The sequence below is a fragment of the Mandrillus leucophaeus genome, unplaced genomic scaffold, assembly GCF_000951045.1.
Source record: "Mandrillus leucophaeus isolate KB7577 unplaced genomic scaffold, Mleu.le_1.0 Scaffold734, whole genome shotgun sequence".
Taxonomy (NCBI): domain Eukaryota; kingdom Metazoa; phylum Chordata; class Mammalia; order Primates; family Cercopithecidae; genus Mandrillus; species Mandrillus leucophaeus.
The window spans coordinates 312866-323612 of NW_012107964.1; the positions used below are offsets into that span (position 1 = coordinate 312866).

Here is a 10747-nt window from a genome sequence, read left to right on the forward strand (position 1 = left end):
AAAAAAAAAAAAAAAAAAAAAAGAAAAGTAAAGAAAGAAAGAAAAGGCACAACTGACATAGGGAGAGAATCAGGACAGCAGCTGCCTGGAGCAGGGTGGAGGGTAGACCGCATGAGGGAACTTTCTAGCAAGACAGAGATGCTCAGTACCTTGATGCGAACATGGTAATGCACGGTATCTACATTTTCCAAAATCCCTCAAATGATACACTTAAAATCTGTGCATCGATTACATCTCAAATGTCATTATTAAAAAATTGTTGGGCCAGGCGCAGTGGCTTATGCCTGTAATCCCAGCATGTTGGGAGGCCGAGGCAGGTGGATCATTTGAGGTTAAGAGTTCAAGACCAGCCTAGCAAACATGGCAAAACCCTTGTCTCTACTAAAAATAAAAAATAAAAAAATTAGCTGGGGGTGGTGGCGGGCACCTGTAATCCCAGCTACTCGGGATGCTGAGGCAGGAGAATTGCTTGGAAGGTGGAGGTTGCAGTAAGCTGAGACTGCGCCACTGCATTCCAGCCTGGGCAACAGAGCGAGACTCCACTTCAAAAAGAAAAAAGAATTCTTAGTCACGTGCAGTAGCTCACACCTGTAATCCCAGCACTTTGGGAGGTCAAGGCAGGGGGACTGCTTGAGGCCAGGAGTTCAAGACCAGCCTGGGCAACACAGCAAGACCCCATCTCTACAAAAAATTTCTTAAAAAATAACCACGTGTGGTGGCACGTGCCTGTGGTTCCAGCAACTCAGGAGGCCAAGTCGGGAGGATCACTTGAACCCAAAAGGTTGAGGCTGCAGTGAGCCAAGATCACACCACTGCACTCCAGCCTGGGTGACACAATGAGACTCCGTCTCAAAACAAAACAAAACAAAAAATCTGTTGGCACCAGAGCTTCCTTAATGTCATGATAACAAAGACAACTTTATATGTGCAATCAGATATTACACTGGAAATTTTAACTCAGGGACCAAGACAAAGTAGATATGATACTCCAACATAGGAAGCCACGAGGAGAGACAAATCTTGAAAGAAATTAGCAAAAAGAAAAAAACCAACAAAAAATTACCAAAAAAAAAACTAACCAGTTTTGCTGATTTGACCCTCTCCCTGCACATAGGGTAGCAGCCACAGCAGTATGGCAGCTACAGAGGAGGGTCTTGGGAAAGGACCTCACTGGATAAGGACGTGCTGCGGGTCCCATCCCCCACCCATGGAGCACCGAGAGGAGAGGGCTGCTCCGCCTACAACCAAGACCAGCACCTCCACGGGACACACGGAGCACCTATAGGCACCAGGGCACCACGCTCCTGAGAGCCACCACCATCTTTCCCAATCCCAAACTCAGCAAAGCCACGTGTGTAGCTTGAGATGGGCAGGGGTGGGTTCATTTACCCCATTGGGAATGGCGCCAAAGCTGTCCCAGAGCTGGTCGCCAACCACAGGGGCATTCTGCCTCCCACCGAAAAGCCTAAACACTAAGGTGGGAGCGGCCAGAGGCTTCCCCGAATCATGCAAGCGACAGATGCGCAGGATTTCCTCGGCCAGGATCGGGCTGAGCCAAGGCAGAAGAAGGGGTGTGCAGGAGCGACAGGACTGCCCAGAGGTCCCAGTGTCCTCTGCAGGAAGAAGACGATGTCCGGTGTTTTAGGAAGCAGAGGAAGAGAATGAGGTGGCCCCAAGGAAAGCATGACCTTGGCAGGGCACATGCACGTGGACCCTCAGGGACAGGTGATGGGGCTGCCGATGAACCCACTAAGGGGGCTCACTCTAAAGCCCTGGCGGGGCCCACACAAGGTCATCTTAAGGCAACTCCAGTCAAGCGTGAGCTTCCAGCACCTTCCTGGTTCCTTCTACTCCAGAGGCAGAAGCTGCAGACAGCAGTGTGGCCAGGAGGGGAAGACAAGGAATGCTGTCCCCACACGCTAAGTCTGGGAGCAGAGGGGACACACCAAGGGTCCCCACGGGAGAGGAGACTCCATGGTCAGCTGAGACTGCAGCGCCCTAAATAAAAGGCACAACTGCAGCTCCCTCAGAACAAAGACAAAAGCCACTGGTCTGCGGAAGGTCTCAACCAGGAGCAGAAAACAGGCTTCTGAATAAACATACAAAGGATCCTGGCTAGTGCAGCACGGTGCTCTGTGGGTGTGCACAAGAATGCTGGATTTTCTAACAGAACCGCTGCAGGCAGCACAGCCTTCCCTTACAGGCCAGGAACAGGAGACGCAGAGAGGGGCAGAGGTGCTGAGTGCCAGTGCAGCACACACTCCACCACCTGGACAGGTGCTGACCATGCCACTAGGGACCCACCTGCAACGTCCAAGCAGAAAGAGACCCTCTGTCCCCTGGCCTCACAGCTGTACTCCCCAGCGTCTGCCTGGCCCGCCTGCTGCACCACGAGCCTCCGCGTACAGCCCACAGCCTCCACGTGCACTTTCGAGCTGGAGCTCAGCTTCTTCCCATCCTTGTACCACGTCACCTCCGTCTGGTCCTGGGCCACCTCGCAGCTCAGCGTGGCGCTGGCCCCCGCCTTGGCCTGAACCTCCCTGCGAGCCGGCTGCTCCTTGGCAAACACCGCCTTGGGCTCTGGGATGGATGAGGGGGAAGGTGGGGTCAGAGGCCCTTCCAAGTGAGGTTTGCAGGGCCTGGTTCTTGGTTATCAGATTCTGTACCCCAGGCATGCACAGTCCCGCCACAGGCTCCTCCGTGGTCCGTGTGCTCAGGCGTAGCTCTTCCCATGCACAGGCAGCTGTGATGCCCAACCCCTGCCCTGTGAAGGCCCTAGCATGCGCCAGGAGGGCGGGGCATGTGCCTACGAGAAGCTGTCAATAGGGCCTTGTGGCGTGGGTGTCCTTCGCAGACCCAGCATGCTGTCTCTCTCTCCCCTAAACTCCCGCCCGTCCTGGAAGTCCACCCCCTATGGACACGGGCCATGATGTGGACCAAGACTGAGAGAAGGTTCAGCTTCACAGATGCTCCCGATTACTCAAACAACAGAGAGCAGGCACAGGGTGTGCTCTGCATTGTGGACGAATTGGCCATTGGACTGTGAAAGTTAGAGGGCTGGGCTGGCATGATTTTTAAACTTTTATATGTTAAATGCCCACATACCTCCCCCTGGAAGCCAGCAGGATAGTTTTCCAGAGCCTGGCCTTTGGGCCCTCCCTGTCGTGGCTTATGTGAGCGGGACCCGGCCCACAGAGGTCCCACAGCCATGCTCCCTGAGAAGCCCTCTGTGTTACTCCTTCAGCCTCCCAGTCAACATCTCTGGGCCCAGGAGGCTTCCAGAAAGAGCCAGGGCTCAGAGCCACCTACATTCAAATCTTAACCTGTCAAAGACACTCCGATCTGTGGCTCCGCTCAGCCTCAGTCCCCTCATCTTAAAAACAAGGAGAAGGGCTTTAGAAACATTTTTGGCCCAAGCACTTTGGGAGGCTGAGCCAGGAGGATTGCTTGAGACAAGCCTGGGCAACATAGCAAGACCTCATCTCTACAAAAAATACACAAATTAGCTGGGCTTGATAGCACGCGCCTGTGGTCTCAGCTACTTGGGAGGCTGAGGTGGGAGGATTGCTTGAGTCTGTGAAGTTGAGGCTTCAGTGAGCCGAGATGGCGCCACTGCACCCAAGCCTGGGCGGACCCTGTCTCAAAAATATAAAATAATAAAAAAAAAAATACAAAATAAGATAAAAACACATTTTAAATGAAGTGCCCAGCCCTAAGCCTGGCCCACATATACACAATACACAAAAGCATCCGTAGAGCTGTGAGTGAGCCCCAGCGGCGACGATGAAACACAACGGAAGACAGAGGCCCAGGTGCAGATGGAAAAAATTCTCCTAAAGCCTAAAAAAACCAAGTCCATGTCCACTTTCCACAATTTCCTTCATGTTATCTTTTCTTATTTTCTACATTTAGATTCTTTACCCATGTAAACGTCAGTTTTTCATGTCATTTCTTTTCCCAAACAGAGAAGCAAATGTCCTCTAGGACAAGGCAGCAAACATAAGAAGCGATGTTTGCTCATCCTGGTCTGCCAGCAGAATTCACCAATCCTGGCCCAATGAGTGAGCACAGCCCTGGGGGACAGAGCGCAGGTTCCCATGTCTCTTGCCTGAAGTACAGCAATTTTAGGAAAGGTAAGTTCAATGGTGCGGGCCCCTTCTTCTCCCTGCATGTGAGATAACATCTGGCAGTATTCATGACTGTGCCTCTGTCATCTGTAACCAGGTGCACCCAAGCTGTGAGGAGCTCTGGCTCTAAAGGTACCTTCTGAGCAGCTACAGAGCCTTCCACACCTATGTATGACCTGCAAAACTCTGCTTTGGAGCAGCTTAATAGAAAGTTTGAAAGACTCTCTTGGGCCACAATTCTCGAGCCTTCTGAATAAAACTAATTCTTTTAAAACCTTGATTTTTTTTTCAGTTGACACCCTGAACCATTTGCTGGAGAAAAGAAGGGTCAGGAAAGTCAATCCTGCTGTGCTGGAGGCAGCCAGACCTGCTCCCCATCCAGCATGGGCTGGGACGCATGCACACACAGCGTGCTCACCAGAGACGCGGAGCCGGAAGTCCACAGAGTCCTCGCCCACACGGCAGGAGTAGATGCCCTCATCCTGCCTGGTGACTGTGGCTGCCACCAGCCGGTGCCGCGTCCCCACATCCTCCTGCAAGAAGCGCTCACCGGAGCGGCCCAGCTCCATGCCATCCTTGTACCAGTGCACGTGGACATGGGCTTCGGAGGTCTCACACTCAAACTGCACCGGGCCCCCAGCCACGGCATCCACACAGCTGCCTGCCATGTCCTTGTGCAGAAAGCACGGGAGGCCTGCAGGACACAGGGTGGGTCAGGGATTGCAGAGGCCCTGAGCACAAACTCAGCCACAGTGCTCACAAGCTGGAGCTGCTCCGGCTTCTGGGACCACACAGGACACCCAGGCTCACCAGGCCAGAGGGACCCTGCTGGGCAAGCAACCAGCTCGGCCTGCTGACTCTAACCTTGGGACTTGTGCCCACCAGAGCAACCACCCAGTTACAGAGTCCCTCCTCCTACCACACTGGGCTTGCCCCCACTGCCCTGTCCCTCACCCTCCCCACAAAGTCAGAGAACCCCGCAGAGGCTGCCAGCTGCCCCCACCTTGCACGGACAGCTGGTAGGCGATGCGGCCCCCGCAGCTGACACACTCATAGAGGCCTGCATCTTCCCGGGCCACATCTCGCACAAGGAGCACCCGCCTCCCGGCCGATGCCTGCACCTCATACTTGGGGCCTGGGGGCAGCATGCGACCATCCTTCAGCCATGTCACAGCTGCAGCCTGATCTGACAGCTCAGCCAGCAACTGCGCCTCCTCGTGCAGCCGAGCCAGCACCTCCCGGGCAGCTGCGGCTGGCGGCTTGTGGACAGTCAGCCCTGGTGCCGCTGGGGGCCGGGTATGCGTGGCCAGAGGGGAATGGATGGAGAGGCACAGAAAGGTGGACAGAGGAGATTGAACAGAAGGGGAGACAAGGAGAGACAGACACAGGGCAGAGAAAGAGATAAAGGGAGGGACCCAGGAGAACAGCACGGGAGGACAGCGAAGGAGAGGCAGGCAGGGGAGAAAATGGCAGAACAGAGATCACAAATATACCAGAGAAGCAGTGGAGATGGAGGTGGAACAGCCAGGCATGGGACGGCAGAGACAGAGAGAAGCAGGAGAGAAGCAGGAAAGAAACGGAAGGGAAAAGATGAACAAGAGAGAGGAGTGAGGAGTGGGAAAGGAGGGAAGGAGGGAGACAGACATGAGGCTCTGCCCAACAGGACCCCTGCAGCCCCAGGCCCTCACCCAGACGCCAGGGACCAGTGCCACCAGCCAGCCTGAGTGAGTCCTCGCACGCCCACCACCCTGCCTGCTTCATCCCAGTGACCTGCAGGCTGAAAGGGTGTCCTGGGGCCCTCAGACCTGTAGCAGCCCTACCTGGAGCCCTGACCGAGCCCACCCTGGAGAAATAAGGCTCAGGGTCCCAGGCTGGGACCCTGCACCTACCCTGGACCTCCATCCGGATGCTGCTCTCAACGCCATTGGCCACGAACTTCAGCTGCGCCCCGTGCAGGCTGGCAGGCACCTCCCGGATGGTAAGCATGTGCCAGGTGCCATCACAGCGGATCTCAAACACACTGCTGGCCTTCAGGGCCTGCCCATCCAGGAACCACTCACCCGCTGAGGCCACCGTAAGGTCCACAGAGAAAGTGACCTCGCCACCCTCCACTGCCTGCACTGCCTTCAGCGGTGTCCTCACGGCCAGCTGGGGAGCTGTAGGGCGGGCAGCGTCAGAAAGGGGCCAAGGAGGAGTAGGGAGTACTGAGGGGGTCTCTGCCTTCCCCTCCTCTTCCTACAGAGCCTGGACCCAAATGTCCCTCCTCCAGGAAGTCTGGCCAGCACACAGAGCGACCATAGCACAAGTCAGGCTCATGAAGGAACAAGGACAAGGTACAGCCACCCCGAGACCCCTCCGTCATCCCATAAGCCTCACCAGAGTGGGGCAGCCCTGGAGCCCTGTCCCTTGGGTCTGCTGGAGACAGGCAGGCTCCCGGGGGCCCTGTTGCGGGGTCACCTCTCCTTCCCACCATGAAAACTGCATCAGGGCAAGGCCTTGGCAGCCCCCCTCCCCACAGAAAGTCTTCATGAGACCACTCTGACCTTCCCTGAGGCTGGACCTGGGGCATTCCAGGGCAGGTGAGCAGTCCCATAGGTTGTAACAGGAAGGCCCCACTTACCCAGGTGGACATTCCCCGGGAACTCCAGGTAGGGACTCTGACCAAAGCTATTGAGAGCTGACACTCGGAACTGGAAGTCCCCCTCCTCAGCCACATCAGCCACGGTCAGCTCAGGTGTAGCCACCCATTCAGCATCGTGGCACCTGGTCCACGTGTAGGTGCCAAGTTTCTTCTTCTCTACCAGGTAGCCGTCAATGGTGACAGGGCGCTCCCCATGGGGTGGTGGGGACCAGCTGAGGATCACGGAACTCTCTGTCTTGGCCTTCACCACAGGATCCACAGGGGGCTGCAGGGGAGGCTTCCTGGGGGCTGTGTGGAGGGTGGGCAGAGGTCACCTACTGGGAGCCTCTTCCTGAGCCCTGGGTCTGGAATCACCTGGAGGGGTACCACAGGATCCCCAGCTCTCTTGGGGCTCCTCTGGAAACCTGGACCACTGGCCACAACCTCCATTCCCAGACCTGCAGCCACTTCTCCGGCTGCAGCTGAAAGACTGTAGGGGCTCAGGGAGCCTAACCTTGGAGGGCCAGGACTATGGTCTTGCCCGGGCGGCCCTCCATGCAGCAGTAGGCTGAAGCCCAGAGAGTTGAGCTAATGGAGGGCAGGGGACTGGGACCGGGGAGACAGCAGGGAAGCGACGCCATCCTGGGAGCACCCTCAGGCCCTCACCCGACACGCAGAACTGGGTGGACGTCCGGCAGTCGCCAGCCATAAAGACCACCTGGCCCACATCCTCCAGGCAGCACTGGGAGATAGTCAGTGTGTGGCGCGTGCCCTCTGCGGAGATCCAAATGTCCCTCCTCCAGGAAGTCTGGCCAGCACACAGAGCGACCATAGCACAAGTCAGGCTCATGAAGGAACAAGGACAAGGTACAGCCACCCCGAGACCCCTCCGGCATCCCATAAGCCTCACCAGAGTGGGGCAGCCCTGGAGCCCTGTCCCTTGGGTCTGCTGGAGACAGGCAGGCTCCCGGGGGCCCTGTTGCGGGGTCACCTCTCCTTCCCTGTCCCTCACCCTCCCCACAAAGTCAGAGAACCCCGCAGAGGCTGCCAGCTGCCCCCACCTTGCACGGACAGCTGGTAGGCGATGCGGCCCCCGCAGCTGACGCACTCATAGAGGCCTGCATCTTCCCGGGCCACATCTCGCACAAGGAGCACCCGCCTCCCGGCCGATGCCTGCACCTCATACTTGGGGCCTGGGGGCAGCATGCGACCATCCTTCAGCCATGTCACAGCTGCAGCCTGATCTGACAGCTCAGCCAGCAACTGCGCCTCCTCGTGCAGCCGAGCCAGCACCTCCCGGGCAGCTGCGGCTGGCGGCTTGTGGACAGTCAGCCCTGGTGCCGCTGGGGGCCGGGTATGCGTGGCCAGAGGGGAATGGATGGAGAGGCACAGAAAGGTGGACAGAGGAGATTGAACAGAAGGGGAGACAAGGAGAGACAGACACAGGGCAGAGAAAGAGATAAAGGGAGGGACCCAGGAGAACAGCACGGGAGGACAGCGAAGGAGAGGCAGGCAGGGGAGAAAATGGCAGAACAGAGGTCACAAATATACCAGAGAAGCAGTGGAGATGGAGGTGGAACAGCCAGGCATGGGACGGCAGAGACAGAGAGAAGCAGGAGAGAAGCAGGAAAGAAACGGAAGGGAAAAGATGAACAAGAGAGAGGAGCGAGGAGTGGGAAAGGAGGGAAGGAGGGAGACAGACATGAGGCTCTGCCCAACAGGACCCCTGCAGCCCCAGGCCCTCACCCAGACGCCAGGGACCAGTGCCACCAGCCAGCCTGAGTGAGTCCTCGCACGCCCACCACCCTGCCTGCTTCATCCCAGTGACCTGCAGGCTGAAAGGGTGTCCTGGGGCCCTCAGACCTGTAGCAGCCCTACCTGGAGCCCTGACCGAGCCCACCCTGGAGAAATAAGGCTCAGGGTCCCAGGCTGGGACCCTGCACCTACCCTGGACCTCCATCCGGATGCTGCTCTCAACGCCATTGGCCACGAACTTCAGCTGCGCCCCGTGCAGGCTGGCAGGCACCTCCCGGATGGTAAGCATGTGCCAGGTGCCATCACAGCGGATCTCAAACACACTGCTGGCCTTCAGGGCCTGCCCATCCAGGAACCACTCACCCGCTGAGGCCACCGTAAGGTCCACAGAGAAAGTGACCTCGCCACCCTCCACTGCCTGCACTGCCTTCAGCGGTGTCCTCACGGCCAGCTGGGGAGCTGTAGGGCGGGCAGCGTCAGAAAGGGGCCAAGGAGGAGTAGGGAGTACTGAGGGGGTCTCTGCCTTCCCCTCCTCTTCCTACAGAGCCTGGACCCAAATGTCCCTCCTCCAGGAAGTCTGGCCAGCACACAGAGCGACCATAGCACAAGTCAGGCTCATGAAGGAACAAGGACAAGGTACAGCCACCCCGAGACCCCTCCGTCATCCCATAAGCCTCACCAGAGTGGGGCAGCCCTGGAGCCCTGTCCCTTGGGTCTGCTGGAGACAGGCAGGCTCCCGGGGGCCCTGTTGCGGGGTCACCTCTCCTTCCCACCATGAAAACTGCATCAGGGCAAGGCCTTGGCAGCCCCCCTCCCCACAGAAAGTCTTCATGAGACCACTCTGACCTTCCCTGAGGCTGGACCTGGGGCATTCCAGGGCAGGTGAGCAGTCCCATAGGTTGTAACAGGAAGGCCCCACTTACCCAGGTGGACATTCCCCGGGAACTCCAGGTAGGGACTCTGACCAAAGCTATTGAGAGCTGACACTCGGAACTGGAAGTCCCCCTCCTCAGCCACATCAGCCACGGTCAGCTCAGGTGTAGCCACCCATTCAGCATCGTGGCACCTGGTCCACGTGTAGGTGCCAAGTTTCTTCTTCTCTACCAGGTAGCCGTCAATGGTGACAGGGCGCTCCCCATGGGGTGGTGGGGACCAGCTGAGGATCACGGAACTCTCTGTCTTGGCCTTCACCACAGGATCCACAGGGGGCTGCAGGGGAGGCTTCCTGGGGGCTGTGTGGAGGGTGGGCAGAGGTCACCTACTGGGAGCCTCTTCCTGAGCCCTGGGTCTGGAATCACCTGGAGGGGTACCACAGGATCCCCAGCTCTCTTGGGGCTCCTCTGGAAACCTGGACCACTGGCCACAACCTCCATTCCCAGACCTGCAGCCACTTCTCCGGCTGCAGCTGAAAGACTGTAGGGGCTCAGGGAGCCTAACCTTGGAGGGCCAGGACTATGGTCTTGCCCGGGCGGCCCTCCGTGCAGCAGTAGGCTGAAGCCCAGAGAGTTGAGCTAATGGAGGGCAGGGGACTGGGACCAGGGAGACAGCAGGGAAGCGACGCCATCCTGGGAGCACCCTCAGGCCCTCACCCGACACGCAGAACTGGGTGGACGTCCGGCAGTCGCCAGCCATAAAGACCACCTGGCCCACATCCTCCAGGTAGCACTGGGAGATAGTCAGTGTGTGGCGCGTGCCCTCTGCGGAGATGGCTACGCGGCCCCCGGTCACCACCTCCTCCTGGTTCCGCACCCAGCGGACGGGGCCCACCGGGACCGCCAGCTCCACGCAAAACATGGCCGTGTCGCCCACGCGCACCGCCGTCTTCCGAGGGAGCTTTCGGAGGAGGTTTCCTGGGGTGGAGGGAGCCGGGCCGGTCAGACCAGCCCCTGCACCCTCCGCTCCAGACTCGCTCCTCCGCTCGCCCCCATCTCTCGCCTGCCTCCAATTCACTCCTCCGCTCAACCCCTTTCCTGTCCCGCCGGCTCAAGTTCCAGCTCGGTACCGCAAGACCCCTGCCCACTACATCTCCCATTCCCCCTAATCCCCACCCTGTGCCCCGCCCCAGCTTGCTCCTCCGCCCCCACCTTACCTGCCCTTCCCGCCCCAGTCCCGCCCCTGCCTGCCCCGGTCCCAACTCGTACCTCGCAAGCCCAGCCCTTCCGCACCCTGCCCGTCCCCGTGCCCACCCAGCCCGTCCGGCCTGGCTCCTCCCGCCTCCCTCCTCGGTGCTTCCTTGCCCCCGCTA

General features: G+C 58.4%; 1 protein-coding gene across 1 annotated transcript in view; it reads right to left on the reverse strand.

Annotated features, from left to right (window-relative positions):
- Positions 1-10747, reverse strand: part of OBSCN (obscurin, cytoskeletal calmodulin and titin-interacting RhoGEF) — a 164854-nt gene that overhangs the window by 152212 nt on the left and 1895 nt on the right. The window contains 11 exon segments of the mRNA XM_011965740.1: positions 2305-2580; positions 4546-4821; positions 5131-5412; positions 6017-6283; positions 6748-7056; positions 7414-7555; positions 7816-8090; positions 8695-8961; positions 9426-9734; positions 9940-9993; positions 10092-10335. Of these exon segments, the coding sequence (XP_011821130.1) occupies positions 2305-2580; positions 4546-4821; positions 5131-5412; positions 6017-6283; positions 6748-7056; positions 7414-7555; positions 7816-8090; positions 8695-8961; positions 9426-9734; positions 9940-9993; positions 10092-10335 (2701 nt within the window).